The 15,446-nt window shown below is 47.4% G+C and overlaps 1 protein-coding gene and 1 long non-coding RNA gene across 4 annotated transcripts in view; one reads left to right on the top strand and one right to left on the bottom strand.

Annotated features, from left to right (window-relative positions):
• SLC14A2 (solute carrier family 14 member 2) overlaps window positions 1–696 on the bottom strand; it is a 66,146-nt gene extending 65,450 nt beyond the window's left edge. For 2 of the 3 annotated variants that reach the window (XM_055417281.2, XM_088833349.1), the window contains exon 1: window positions 517–696. In XM_055417281.2, the coding sequence (XP_055273256.2) occupies window positions 517–696 (180 nt within the window). The remainder of the gene's footprint in view (window positions 1–516) is intronic. The other variant, XM_088833350.1, reaches the window with a different exon arrangement.
• A 7,607-nt stretch (window positions 697–8,303) lies between these two features.
• On the top strand, window positions 8,304–14,654 carry LOC129549819 (uncharacterized). The gene is made up of 3 exons (XR_008684699.2): window positions 8,304–8,413; window positions 9,863–9,977; window positions 13,840–14,654. It is a non-coding gene; the product is annotated as an uncharacterized LOC129549819 (long non-coding RNA).
• The last annotated feature ends 792 nt before the right edge of the window (window positions 14,655–15,446 follow it).

Genomic DNA, 15,446 nt, shown 5'->3' with positions numbered 1-15,446 from the left:
TGTGTGCACACTATTATGTGCACACATCATATGTGTGTAAATATGTGAAAAACCAGTAAATTGTATACTTTAAAGAGATGAATTTTATGGTACCTGAATTACAGCTCATTAATAACCTTAACAGTCTTGGGTCCTTGGCCACTGAGTTGGTAGCTAGCCATGCTGCCTTGATGATGCTGGGTCCAAGGAATACTAAAGGCCTGCTTTGAAAGAGGGCTTCCTTTTGGAGACAATAGGGTAATTCATGGAGCAGATACAAGGAGACAGATTTGGGGGATTGTTTGGAAGACTTGTAAGTGTGTATAGAGTATGCATTCTCTGCTTGTCCTTAAAATCATGTCACACACAGAGTCACATTTTCCACTTAAGGTCAGGAAGGATTGATTGTGGATGTGAGCTGTATTGGGGGGTGGGCAGAATCTCCCTCGGTGTGACAGTTATAGGCATTAGATCACACATGCTTCACCCTTCCTCCCACCCCTACCTGGGAAACATCCTGGGAGGGACATTCCTCACCTTTTCTTCAGGCATTTCTAGAAGAGGCAGGGCTGGGTGTGCATCCTGGGAGTTGGGGGGACAGCTTGGGCTGGGAAACTCCAACTCGTAGAGTTTGTATCTTCTGGAAAGAGGCTCTGCCAGGAGAGGGCTGCTGTTAGTGTGAGCATCAGACATCTCTTTCAGGCTTTGGCTGCTCATTGGTGATGCAACTGGTAAAAGGAAAGGGAAAGAACAGGTGAGTCAGGATGGAGCCCCAGAGACTTGGCTGATGCTGGATGGGGCCACAGGAGGCCTGAGGTCTGACACGAGGGAGCTACTGTTCCCATCACTTGTGCTACCAGAGGGGCCTGGAGCCATTCCTCCACCAACATGACCTGCATTGTTCAAAACCCACCCATTCTTTCAGGTCCAGAAGAAAGTCCATTTCTGCTGTGCAGAGTTCCCTGACCACTCAGTGAGAATATCTCTTTTTTTTTCTGGTCACTAAAATATCTTTTCTCTATCTTTCATACTGCCGATGGTACTGTTTTATTGCAGTAATTAGTTGCACATGCATTTTCCCCTTGAAACGTACATGTAGATCTGGGTTTCCAACTGAGGAGGGCTCTAGGAGAAGTTCATTTTCTTAGTTGCTATGCAGCCTATATTGCTGTCTGTTTGCCTGCAGTGGCCTTCTCTCCCCTCTGCCCTCAATGTCCTTTCCAGCTTCTATTTCCTTCCCCTCCCCAGGAGCAGTAAGCAGCTCTTGTGTGACCCATTGTGCACTTATTCCTCCATGTAAGACACCTTTTCCTTTCATCACTGGGCCAGGGCTTAAGCCTGGGCTAGGTTTTGGAACAACCTCTTCACAATGTTTTCAGTTTCCACTTTAGTCTGGCTGTGTCATGGTAGTTATACTTCTTTCCTTCTTGCTTCTGCCATTCTTTTTTGGTCTCCTCCAGCTCAGTTATGTCTTATTTGAATTTATTGTTTCTTTGGGAGGTGGTTTTGGGTCTGCATGGAGTTGTATCTCAGTATGATCTGAAGTTTTCCTCATTGGTCCCTGCTGCCATGGCTTTATCTCCCATCTACATACCTATGGCCCCCAAATCTAACATTTGCATTCTAGCTTTGAGAAATGGATTCGCAGATTTAATTCTTTACTTCACAGAAGCTTAGACTTAATACACTGAGACAACTCGTAATGTTCCTTCCTGAGTCCTGTCTTCCTCTCTCCAAGGGGCCCATCCCAGTAAAATTCCTGTCCCCCTTCCAAGTTTCTTCTTTAGACAACTCAGGAGTCAAACTCCACACTCCCTTCTCCTCCACTCTCCAACCCAAAACAATCTCTAAAATGCACCTTGATGTCCAGTATACCACTTAGTTACCATTACCTCTTGCCACTTCTCCAAATAACTGCCAATTGCTTACTCCCACTTCTTCTCAGATTTCTCCTCCAAGCTGTGACCCACAGCAGTCAAATTCGTCATATTAACATTTAAGTCCACTCTTGTTTCCTGCTTAAATCCCTCCAATGGCTACAGGTGGAAAGCCACATCTTTAACATGGTGCTCAATCTTTACATCACTGACTTCCACTGTGCTTTAGCCTGTCTTGTGCTTCTCCTGCTCCTCATTTCTGGGCCCCACACTGGCCTCCATTTAGCAGTTTTTACCTCAGAGTCTCTGCAAGTGCTGGTCCATTTGCCTGGAAGGCTTCTCCCTAGCCCTTTACCTGGATGACTCCTGCTCTTCCCTCAGTCTTTGTCTTAATTATCACCTGTTGGACAAGCCTTCTCTGATGGTCTGCTGTCACATGCTCTCAGGGGACCCAGTATTTTTCCTTATACTGCTGTATCTCCTAACTCCTAGCACAGAGCCTGGCATGTAGTTCAGTTCAGTTCAGTTGCTCAGTTGTGTCTGACTTTTTGCAACCCCATGAGCTGCAGCACGCCAAGCCTCCCTGTCCATCACCAACTCCCAGAGTCTACCCAAACCCATGTCCATCGAGTTGGTGATGCCATCCAACCATCTCATCCTCTCTTGTCCCCTTCTCCTCCTGCTCTCAATTCCTCCCAGCATCAGGGTCTTTTCAAATGAGTCAGCTCTTCGCATCAGGTGGCCAAAGTAATGGAGTTTCATCTTTAGCATCAATCCTTCCAGTGAACACCCAGGACTGATCTCCTTTAGGATGGACTGGTTGGATCTCCTTGCAGTCCAAGGGACTCTCAAGAGTCTTCTCCAACACCACAGTTCAAAAACATCCATTCTTCAATGCTCAGCTTTCTTTATAGTCCAACTCTCACATCCATACATGACCACTGGAAAAACCATAGCCTTGACTAGATGGACCTTTGTTGGCCAAGTAATGTCTCTGCTTTTTAATATGCTGTCTAGGTTGGTCATAACTTTCCTTCCAAGGAGTAAGCATCTTTTAATTTCATGGCTGCAACCACCATCTGCAGTGATTTTGGAGCCCAGAAAAATAAAGTAGTAGGTATCCAATAAATAGTTCAGTGAAGAAGAAAGAGGGAAGGAAGAAAAGGAGGAAGAAAGGGTGGAAGGCTACAGGTGGGGTAACTTTATAAATCACTGTGGGTCTCAGGTCTTGAGAACTTGAGGGGCCACCTGTACTTCAACTGCCAAACTCTGCCCTGTCTAAGGCCTGTCCTCATTCCCAGGAATAGCTCATTTAAACCGTGGCTGGTTTTTAGCATAGGTCTGCAATGTCATTCATATACGATCAACTCTTCTTTCTGGTGCTTCCATGGCTCTGGAAGAGGCCTTTCCTTCCTGACTGCAGGTGAAATTTCAGTGAGTTTCAGAAGGCCCTGGAGGGGGCACGCTGGAGAGGTTTAGCAGACTGGAAGCCAGCAAGCCTGGGAATCTGTCCCTTCCCAATGCACTCTCTCCCTCTGGTGGCCAAGAGGTGACACAGCATGGTATGAATCCCAAGTCATCAGGTAAGTGAGGGGCGATATTTAGACACATGATCTTCATGACACTATATATCTGGATTTACTAGAAATGTTCTGGAAAGACCTTGTGTTAAATTCAGTGTCTGTGAATTACATTGAAAATCCAGTTGAAAATAATTTTCTTTACCAAACATATTTCACTGAATCCAACCAGTCCATTCTAAAGGAGATCACTCCTGGGTATTCACTGGAAGGACTGATGCTAAAGCTGAAACTCCAATACTTTGGCCACCTCATGCGACCAGTTGACTCACTGGAAAAGAGTCTGATGCTAGGAGGGATTGGGGGTGGGAGGAGACAGGGACGACAGAGAATGAGATGGCTGGATGGCATCACCGACTCGATGGACATGAGTTTGAGTGAACTCCGGGAGTTGGTGATGGACAGGGGGGCCTGGTGTGCTGTGATTCATGGGGTCGCGGAGAGTCGGACACGACTGAGCGACTGAACTGAACTGAACTGAAGATGTTATCAACTGAACATTGTGTTATTATTTTGTATCTTACCATGAAAGAAGAAAATGCTGCCAATTAAAATTGCAAGATGCACTCTGATTTAATAAATGTTAAATTATGAGAAAGATGTATGTTTTATAATCAAGGACATATGACAGAAGTCATAGTGATGCAACTCAAGTAGACTGGAGTAGGAATTATTTCCCAACTATGGGACGTCAAACATTTAAATATTTTTTGATGAAGAATGTGTGTATACATCACGAGACCTTTAAGAAGGGCCTGTTACTGTTGATTTCTGTATATGCATTGCTCAGCAGAAAGCCTGGCACATAATAAACCCTCAATATATGTTTAACAATTATGGAAAGAATGAATGATTGCACAATGGAAGGACTCCAGAGTCTTTCCAAAAAGGCTCTATCTTCTCTTGAATATCTCAAGCACAGTTAATATTCCCATTTATAGACGGAGAAGTCAAGGGAATAGCAGACCAAGAGTTGTTTCTCACATGGATGTAGCTCTCTCTGCACTTTCTGAAGCAAGCTTGCTGCCTTGGGATGACTGCAGAGAGCAGAGACCCAGGGAAACCAGCAGCTTGCTACTGAGTCAAGATTAGACCCAGTTTCCCACCCTGGGCTCCTTCTGTTACTCCAACTGCCTTGCAGGGCACAGCTGGGGGAGGCAGAGAAGGAGGGCCAGGCCCTCAGCCCAGTGTCCTATTTCATAAGCCCACATAACCTCAGCAGGAACAACGTGATTGCATCTCCTCTGGGGAACACAGCGTTCCTTTGCCATGGGAATGTTTATCCTACTCAAATGGGGGAATTTTGGCTTTGGGGTAGGGGCGAGACATGCAGCAAAAAAAAAGTCTTGTAAAGAGAAGGTTAGTGTTTGGAAAGAGCACAGGCTGCAGAAGCTGAGATGCCCAGCTTCACTCTCTTCTCCGCCACGAGGTGCTCTGTGGGCCTCTGCTTCTCCCCCTTTAAAGGGTTCTTAGGACAGTGAAACTGCTGACTTGGTTCTTGGCACATAGTAGGCACTCAGTGATTTTTCAGTTTCCTCTCTTCCTGTGCTCCCAAGCTGAAGGGAAAGATGGCTAAAGCAACCCGATGAAGTGCAAGCTGGCTGGTCTGAAACAGAGCGCCTTTCAAAAGTTTCCATAAGGCGTCGGCCACTTGTTAAAACTGGATGGGGAAATGGCTGCCCGAGCCACGTCCCGTCTGAAGGCGGCAGGCCTCAGAGCCCATTCCCAGCTCCGCTCTGAGCCAGTCCATTAAACCTGCTTCCAAGAACACATAATTATCTGCTTGGCGTGAGAATGCTCTCCTTGGCTGCCTGTACCTCCTCCTCTCCCTCAGAAGTGTGGACACAAAGGGCTGTTTGCATTGGCCTCCTATTTCTCCCAAAAGCCGGACTCTCCACGTGTTCCCGCAAGGGGGCTCCCCCGGCAGACTGGGCCATCACTCCTCTTTGTGAAGATGCTCCCTGTTGAATACCTACTGTGTGCCCTTGGGCTTCCCAGAGCGGGCATAGAGCTGCAGAGACAGGCAGAGAGGGAGCAGACTGCCCGTGTGGGGGCAAAGTGGCGGGGTGGGGGGTGGTGTGGGCAGAGAGGCTGCTGTCAGTGGGCAGGGCAGTCCCCTAACCTCCTACAGCTGGTGGAGACTGGCTCAGGCTTTCATGTCAGGGATTGGTTGAACCGGACAAGAGGGAGGTGAACACTCCAGCCAAGGAAATGCCTGAAAAAAATGCACACTTGGTTTGTGCCAGGAAATCCCAGTTGTGGGCCCTGTTGGAGCAGGGGGCAGCCCGCAAAGAAAGGCGAAGCTGGGTGTTAGAAGCTCGACTGTGAAGAGTCCTCAGTCCATATATTTGGACCCAAGTTCCCTTCTCAACATAGAAAACATGGCTCCCACTCTCTTATACTGAGTTTGAAATTCTCCTGGCTCTTTTCTCTAAAAGACGGTTTCTGGTAGCAATGCAAGAACACACCCCTGCTCACAGGGACGAAGCTGCACCCTCCCTGGCACATTCCTGCAGTTAGGAGAAGAGCCTGCAGCTAGCAGGGGGTGGGGGGCTTCTTGAGTTTTTGGTGTGAATCAGTGCACTGTTGAAGAGCTGCCTCCCTGAGACCTGTTGGGTTTAAATCTGCCGGTGACTTTGTCGTGGGGTGGTGAACATCAAATGGTAGTACATCGTCTTTCACCCAACTGAGTTACAGAGGTTGCAGAGTTCTGGAGAAGGAGAAATGATTAGTAGGTTTTATTTACTGACTTGATTAATTTTTCCTGCTGCTGCTGCTAAGTCACTTCAGTCGTGTCCGACTCTGTGTGACCCCATAGACGGCAGGCCACCAGGCTCCCCCGTCCCTGGGATTCTCCAGGCAAGAACACTGGAGTGGGTTGCCATTTCCTTCTCCAATGTGTGAAAGTGAAATGTGAAAGTGAAGTCGCTCAGTCATGTCTGACTCGTAGCGACCCCATGGACTGCAGCCTACCAGCCTCCTCCGTCCATGGGATTTTCTAGGCAAGAGTACTGGAGTGGCTTGCCATTGCCTTCTCCGTAATTTTTCCTAAGGCTTTGCAATTGATATAATTATGGAAAAGGAGAGTTTCCATAAGTTCTAGAACCTTAGGAGCAAGAGGCATACCCTATGCTTATTTAAATTATATGCAGAGTACTCATGAGAAACGCTGGGCTGGAGGAAGCACAAGCTGGAATCAAGATTGCCTGGAGAAATAGCAATAACCTCAGATATGCAGATGATACCACCCTTATGGCAGAAATGAAGAAGAACTAAACAGTCTCTTGATGAAAGTGAAAGAGGAGAGTGAAAAATTTGGCTTAAAGCTCAACATTCAGAAAACTAATATCATGGCATTCAGTCCCATCACTTCATGGCAAATAGGGAAACAGTGGAAACAGTGGCTGACTTTATTTTTCTGGGCTCCAAAATCACTGCAGATGGTGATTGCAGCCATGAAATTAAAAGATGCTTACTCCTTGGAAGGAAAGTTATGACCAACCTAGACAGCATATTAAAAAGCAGAGACGTTACTTGGCCAACAAAGGTCCGTCTAGTCAAGGCTATGGTTTTTCCAGTAGTCATGTATGGATGTGAGAGTTGGACTATAAAGAAAGCTGAGCATTGAAGAATGGATGCTTTTGAAGTGTGGTGTTGGAGAAGACTCTTGAGAGTCCCTTGGACTGCAAGGAGATCCAACCAGTCCATTCTAAAGGAAATCAGTCCTGGGTGTTCATTGGAAGGACTGATGTTGAAGCTGAAACTCCAATACTTTGGCCACCTGATGCGAAGAGCTGACTCATTTGAAAAGACCCTGATGCTGGGAGGGATTGAGGGCAGGAGGAGAAGGGGACAAGAGAGGATAAGATGGTTGGATGGCATCACCAACTCGATGGACATGGGTTTGGGTAGACTCTGGGAGTTGGTGATGGACAGGGAGGCCTGGCGTGCTGTGGTTCATGGGATCACAAAGAGTCGGACATGACTGAGTGACTGAACTGAACTGATGAACTGAACTGAACTTCATTCTCTCAAACAATGAAGAAGCTGAGTGCCTCTGACTCTTGGCAGGGGTCCCATGGCCCTGTGAGGTGGGCTGTTCTGACTGTGAACAGCTCTGATTACTGGGAACCCTTGGACCCATGGAGCTGACATCAAGCCCCTGGGTTTTACCTGTCGTGGGTTCCAGTTTTGTCCATCTGTGGGCATGGACACATGCCCTTCCTGTCTCACATGAGTGCACTTCAGATGTTGATTCCAAGCCTTCCTTTCTCTGGGATGGACCTCTGGAGCTTCCTTCGGTTTGGTTCACCAGTCAAGGCCCCAGAGTCTCTGCTGTCCTGATTCAGTGTCAGAGGGACCAAAGGCAGGGATGTCACTCATCCTTGCTGAGTCAGGCTGGTTCCTGGGCCAGGGGCTCCAGGGTGATCCCTGAACCGGTGGATAGGTGCTAAAAGGAAGAAATCAGCTGTGAGGGGCTCAGTGGACATGGGAATGGGGACAGAATAGGCCCATGGGCTGGTGTATCACCCCCAGGGAGACCAGGGAGGGGATAAGGCCAGAAGAGGCCTGGTCTCTAGACAGATAAGCTAGGGAAGGAGGCAAGGGGCCTGGCTAGCTGCGGGGCCAAGGTGAGAGGTCTGCTCTCACGGCCGATTGTGTAAGACATTGGCTGAACCCTCCCTCTTGTTAGGGATGGCCCAAAGCTTTTCTTGGAAGCTCCAGCCCAGTGAGTCTGATGTGGGCTTAGAGGAGCCTGACTCACTGGGGTCAGAAGGTCAGGCCGGGTGGACGGGAGTCAGGAGACACAACTTCTCTGGGTCCTCTGCAGACTGTCTGGGATTAGATGGCTGTTGGCCAGCATGCTGGGGGGATGCATCTTTCTAGGCTCTTCTGCAGGGCCAAGCCTGGAGCCTGCAGCTGGGAATTTAACCAGGGCCCTCCGCTGGAAGTCTCAAGACTCTACGTGGGGCAGACGTAAGAGACCAGACTTTTGATCCCTTCCTTAGAAAAGGGAAGGGATTGTGTTTGGAAGGACATTCAGAGGGGCTCACCACACCCTTCTCAGCTGACATTTTTCAAGTGGGATGACCCTTCCATGTGCCAGGTACGGAACTCCTACCTCACTGTGCCAACAACAGTGATTACCAGGCCAGCATTGTTTCCTTCAAGGCCTCTATCTATGTCAGTCTGTTCTCTCCCTCTGGGCCAGGCCAGATCCCCACTGGTGATGGACAAAGGATCTTAAAACCCTAGGTCATGCCGCGGCTCAAAAAGCTTCCAAGTTGCTCCAGGTCTGGGTGTCTCATTACTTCTGGATGTGACACTCTGGGCCTGGGAGTGATGGGGGCCCAGAGTATAGGACAGCACGCTGCTCTGGATGTCTGGGTAGGAAATAGCTATATATTTAAGCAACCATGGTTTATAAAAGAGTACAGTGCAAAATTTTTACCTAAAAATTTTTTTTTCTAAGTCTGTAGCAACCTAAAGGCTGCTTTAGGTGTGTCCACCTGGGAGGAGGTATCGTGTGCCCCATCACTTGGGGCTTCTTGGGGGAAATGTTAAGGAGCACTGAAGGTGGCACCTGTCCTTACTCCCCACGGCTAAGCCTCCGAGCTGGACCTGAGCACATTCTCCTGCCCTGGGGGAAGTCTCCACCGGCCCCACGGCCCCATCAGGCTTGGTTCTATGGCAAGTGTGTTATTCTCCATTATCCGCCCCAATTCTGTCCTGAGCTTGGCTGTGTCATCACCATGGTATCTTCCTGACCATCCGGAGGCACTCTGACCTGTGTGGGGATTGGGATCTGTTTCACAGCACAAGAATTACACACGTCTCTTTCATACACACACATACATGTTAGCATCCACACTACGAACCCTACCAATTCTGCACTGCTGTGAACCTTCACGCACACAGAATTTCATCCTTGACAGAGCACTTTCCTGCTGATCACTGCATTTGTTTCCTCAAAAGGTCCCACAGCCTGGGGAGAGTGGTAGAGTGGTGTACTCCTCTCTCTACAGGTCCAGAGCAGTGATGGTCGCTGGCTGAAGTCACGTGGGGTGGACACAGGAGCTGGGACTGACCCTGCCTCCTAATGCCTGGACCTGGGTTCTTTCTGCATCACTGACAACCCTGGACTGACAACTCTTGGACTCTTCTCTAAGGATGGCCCTGTGCCCCCAGGCGGAGACCAAGGGCCTGGCTGTACATGGTTTAGGTTTTTGAATGCAGTGTGTACAAACACACGCTTCCTTTCAGGCTGGACCACCGTGTGAGCTGGCACTCTGTGTAACCAGAGTGGCATGTAGCCTGGTCCAGCCCTGTGGCAGGGAGGGAGTTCTGTACTTGAGCTCTCCAAAGGGCCTCTGAGCTACCCCCTTTCTTTTCAACAAAACCTTAATAATTTTCTTTCCTGCACAGATGTTTGTTTTCTAAAAGCAACACCGATTAGAGTGGGGAGTCAGGCTGTTCCTGGGAGGCTGCAGAAACTAGGACAGATCCCGTCAGGTGCTGTCCTTGGAGCCTCGTAACTCAGGTAAAACAGAGTAAGGTGAATATTGAAGGCCTCTGGGGACAGAGTGGAGGTGTTTAGAAAGGGGTGAGGGGTGCTGATAAGAGGGGATGGGGAGTCAGTTAATGGTTCATTCTTAAGCATCAGCTGAAGGACCAACTGGGCTGGATTCTCCCAGGGCAGCCTCCTGCCTGCCCATCCTCTGTGGCTTCAGGCAGTGCTTCTCAGGAATGTGCTTAGGAGTTGGCTTTCCCTCAGGCTCCCAGTCTTCACAGTTAGCTTCACATAAGCCATTTTCTGCACATGATGAACCCAAGCCACTGTTTTCAGCTGGTTTGGTGGGAACTAAGTAGGGAAGTAACCTCATATATGCAGATGACACCACCCTTATGGCAGAAAGTGAAGAGGAACTAAAAAGCTTCTTGAGGAAAGTGAAAGAGGAGAGTGAAAAGGTTGGCTTGAAGCTCAACATTCAGAAAACAAAGATCATGGCATCTGGTCCCATCACTTCATGGGAAATAGATGGGAAAACAGTGGAAACAGTGTCAGACTTTATTTTTTGGGCCTCCAAAATCACTGCGGATGCTGATTGCTGCCATGAAATTAAAAGATGCTTACTCCTTGGAAGGAAAGTTATGACCAACCTACATAGTATATTAAAAAGCAGAGGCATTTCTTTGCCAACAAAGATCCGTCTAGTCAAGGCTATGGTTTTTCCAGTGATCATATATGGATGTGAGAGTTGGACTGTGAAGAAAGCTGAGCGCCGAAGAATTGATGCTTTTGAATTGTGGTGCTGGAGAAGACTCTTGAGAGTCCCTTGGACTGCAAGGAGATCCAACCAGTCCATTCTAAAGGAGCTCAATCCTGGGTGTTCATTGGAAGGACTGATGCTAAAGCTGAAACTGCAATACTTTGGCCACCTCATGTGACGAGTTGACTCACAGGAAAAGACTTTGATGCTGGGAAGGATTGGGGGTGGGAGGAGACGGGGACGACAGAGAATGAGATGGCTGGACGGCATCACCAACTCAATGGACATGAGTTTGAATGAACTCCGGGAGTCGGTGATGGACAGGGAGGCCTGGTGTGCTGTGATCCATGGGGTCGCAGAGTCGGACATGACTGAGCGACTGAACTGAACTGAACTGAACCGAACCGAAGTAGGGAAGAGTTGTTTTCAAAGCACCTCCCCTTTCCCTTCAGCCAGATGTGAATTCTCCTTCTTTAAACCCTGAGAGCCGAGATCCTCAATCTTGACAGCACATGGTTATCATCTTCCTCTAGGGAGCTTTAAAAATGCTGCTGCCTGGGCTCCTTCTCCAGAGATTCTGACTTGAGTGGTCTGGAGGTGCAGCGTGAGATGCTTCAAAACTCCCCAGGGTTACTGACTTGTAGCACAGATGGAGATGCATTGACCTAGGTCTCTGTGTCTGTCCTTGCTGTCTGGTCAAAGTAAGTGATGAACATCAGCTCCAGTTCTAAATACAGGAGATCATCCCCACCTGCGGAAGCAGAATCTGCATTTGAGCAAGAGCCCCAGGTCTGCTCTTTCAGGTCTGAAAGGCACAGGTGAAAGGGGTGTCACCTGGGCATGGTTGCAGAGGGCCTGGAAAAGATCTTCATTCATTTCAGAACCTCTGTTTAGTGGTCCAAGCATTCAGCAAACAAGCAAAACCAGATAGATATAGGAACAGCAAAATCAAATCGAAACAGAGGTCATTTAGAGTTAAACGTAATCTATGTCCTCTGTCTCCAGATGAAAGGACATGTCAAACACACCAGTCTTTTCTAGTGTGTGTGTCTTGACCCGAGGAGCTAAGTCCCTGCTTCGCAAATTCAACCTGCACGGGTCATAGCAACAGCCTACTCCTGAGGAAGCAAGTTATGGGGCGGCACGATTTCAGAAATAAACATGTACTGCCTATGGAAACAGAGGCTCATTCAGTTGTTGGAATATTGAAATCCAATGCTCACCTTGCCTTGTAAATCTATATGAGGGCCACAAAGAGGGGAGGCACAGAGGGGCTGTTGATTTGACCAGCCCTAAAGAGAACAGAAGCGTGGTCCCACACGGGGGTGAGCGGAAGTTAGGGGGCTTTGGCGGGGGTGTCCTCATGCAGCCTTCCAGAAGCTTCAGTGGGGGCTGAAGGCAGCAGGAGGCACCAGGGAAGACCCTTGGGGGATCAAGTGATTAGTGGGACTCTCAGGGAGGAGAGGACAGAGAGACCCCACCTGATGTGGGAAGGGACATTTCATGGAGAGATTGAGGAGAGAAATACTTTTGGGATGGGCAGAGGGGAAGCAAGAGTGGAAGGACTGGAGAATTCCAGACACAGGGAAGAAGATGAAGAGGGAGAAAAAGTGTGACTGACGAGAGGGCAGAAGAGAAAGCGAAGTCACAGTTCAATAGACGCTGACACGCTGGTCATAAAGGAAAGGCTGAGGAGGCAGGTAGGGGCGAGGCCGATAGACGACCCGGAGCCAGCTCTCTCTGCCTGAAGGGGCAACGACCTTCACACTGTCACGCCCCTGGCATGGCTTCCTTCCTCCTCCCACTTCCATGAATTGAGTGAGGGATGGAGGAGAGGAACTGAGCACTTCTCTTCACTGGCCTATGCGTGGCTCCCGGCATATCATCTGAACCCAGAAATGGCCCCTGGGCCAGCTATCTAAGAAGGAGAACCAGAGCTTAACAATTCCAGCTTCATTCTGCCCTTGCTCCCCCCTCGTGAGTAATAAGACTGACAAAATGAGCTTTCTTCAGATGCCCAAGGAAGTCACTTGCGGTTGCATCAGTTGAATGACAAGGAATGTGTGCATTTGGAAGTGGCTGAACTCATTTGCCAAGATACTTGTCCTCTGACCCCCTGAGGCTTGACTGAGGTAATGGGAGAGCTAAGTTGGCTATATTTAAACAGCCAAAAAATCTGAAGAGATGGAATTTGTCTGGACATCACTGGAAAGTAAACTGAGAGTGTTGTGAAATCTCCGAAGATGTGTTTTCTCTTGAGTTTCTGAGAGGAGGGGTGAGGGTTGATGAGCAAGTTCCACTGGGATGGAACAAAAAGTGCATGGAATCTGGAACTCAGCCAGACTCCAACTGCCACTCACCATGGTGCCACGTTGACCCGGTCTGCCGTCACTGTGAAGCAGGGTGTGGTGACTGCCTTGCAAGGCCACGTGCAGAGAGCCTAGTGCACTGCCCGGCACTTGGTAGGTGTCAACCATTGTCAGCTCCTGCCTCCCTTCACCCTCATGTTCTGGGGTTGTCCACAGATTCTACAGACTCCAGCCACCAGGGATTTTAAGAGAGTGGATTGGATAATGTAAATATTTCGAAATGTTGATCCTTCAAACTTTCTCTGTAGCAAGTCTTATATTGAATACCGTTCTTTCATTTGAAAGTGTTTGTTGAGCACCTTACTATGGAACTGGAGATTCAACAGTGAGTGTGAAAGAGCCCTTCTTGTCTTAATGGAAACCAGAAGATAACCTGTAAAGGACCAGGGATGGGACTGTCTGGTTGCCATGAGGGCAGGGTAGGTTATGGAGGTGGTCTCAGTGATTAGGGGCATCATTAGAATGTTTTGGAGAAAAACTGGGGAGGCTAAAAGTCCTTCAATATTCAGGACAAGCGTATATGACAAGGGGTTGTCCCAGTCAAATGCTCAGTGAGAAACCATCGTAAAACAAGGGTGAAAAAAGTCCTGGAAGCCGGAAACTTGCCGGTCAATAGAAATATTTTTATTTTTATTTTTTTTTTTATTTCTAAAAAAGAATTTTATTAAAAAAGCACAATCATCATTTCCCTAACATCAACTTTTAAGAGACCTTTGAACTGGGTGTTAAGGGATCTCATAGCCTGTTTTCTTTTGTTTTTCAGGTTTTCTAGGCACTTCTCTTTTCTCCTCGGGCTTTTCCTTCTACACGATGATTGTGTTCATTTTTGGTAACGTTCCTAATGCCTTCATGCACAAAGCTCATGCAACCAACTGTGAATTAAGAAGTGGGCTTTACTCAGGATTCTAAGCTTCCACAGACCCCCTTGATCTGCCTCTGCAAGGGGTCTAGCTCTGCTTAGCGGTGCACGTGAGGATCGCTGATTTGGGAGAAGACAGATGGCTCACTGCGGATCTGAATCCACTGCCTTTGGCAGCATTGCGTCTACACTGTCACCAGGCTGAGAGTTAGGAAAGTGCCTGTAAAACTGATGACCCATCTGTAACATCTTCAGGGGATTCTGAAGTTTTAAGACATGCACATTTTTGGGAACACACATTACAAATGAGTTGACAATATAGCCCACCCAATAATCATTCTTTTAATTTCAGCCCCTCTTTATCACGTCCACGAAATCATATATACTCATTGTGAAAACGTCAACTATTGATGAGTACAAGAAGAGAGCAAATACTTATTCCATTGTGCAGATGCAGAAAAGGTCACCATAAACATTGGAGAACTATCCTTCTAAACAACTTTTATATTCACAAGTAGCCAGAGAAATGGACAGACAAGAATAATTTTCTAAAAATAGGATCATGCCTTACAAGTTATTTTTTAAAGTTAAAAGTATTATATTTAATTTTTTTGTGGCATCAACAAAAGAAAAATGGATTAAAGAAACTGTTAAACTTCAGATAAATATTTATTTATCATGGGAAATACTTTTGTTTTTTATAATCTTTAAAGCTAAAAAAACAGAAAAATTATGTGGAAAAAAATCATGAATTCAGTATTGTTAAAAAAATTCCAGGTTTCATACTTAGGTAATATTGATTTTGTCTTTACTAAGAAAAATGAGGAAATTGGTTTTCTTATACTTTTATCAGTGTTTACTAATTTTATTACCATTATTCTTTCTGCCTTGTTAAGGTTTATACCATTTCATTTTATTCTTTAATTGTAACTCAAACTCATCATCTATCTTTATTTATCTATCCAGAGAAAAAAGAGCTAATAGAATTGGCTCTTATCAAATTGGCTCAGCCTCCAAGGTGGGCCTCAACGCTCTTCACCTCCTCATATCTCGGAGCTTATCCATAACCAGTGGGACATGATAGAAATGATGGTCTATGACCTATGAGGCTGTGTTATGAAAGACAGCCTCGCACTTCTGTCTCATTGCTCTAGGGGAAACTGCTGCCACGTCATGAGGACACTCAAGCAACTTTAGGAATTTCTCATGGAGAGGAACTGAGATCTCTTGCCAACAACCAGCATCAGGTCACCAGCTAAGTCACCTTGAGAGTGGGTCCTCCAGCCCTGGCCAAGCCTTCAGATAAGCCCTGCTGACACCCTGACTGCTGTCTCATTAGAGAGAGACCTTAAGTCAGAGTGACCCAGTTGTGCTGCTCCTGGATTCCTGGATAAGACATTCAGGGAATAATAAATGTTTATTGTTGCATCACCGACACTGTGGACATGAGTTTGAGTGTACTCCGGGAGTTGGTGATGGACAGGGAGGCCTGGCGTGCTGTAATTCATGGG

Source organism: Moschus berezovskii, chromosome 28 (genome assembly GCF_049115385.1).
Source record: "Moschus berezovskii isolate FMDL1 chromosome 28, NW_MosBer_1.0, whole genome shotgun sequence".
Lineage (NCBI taxonomy): Eukaryota > Metazoa > Chordata > Mammalia > Artiodactyla > Moschidae > Moschus > Moschus berezovskii.
The sequence above is the reverse complement of the archived record's forward strand: the minus strand, read 5'-3'. Positions and strand labels throughout refer to the sequence as shown.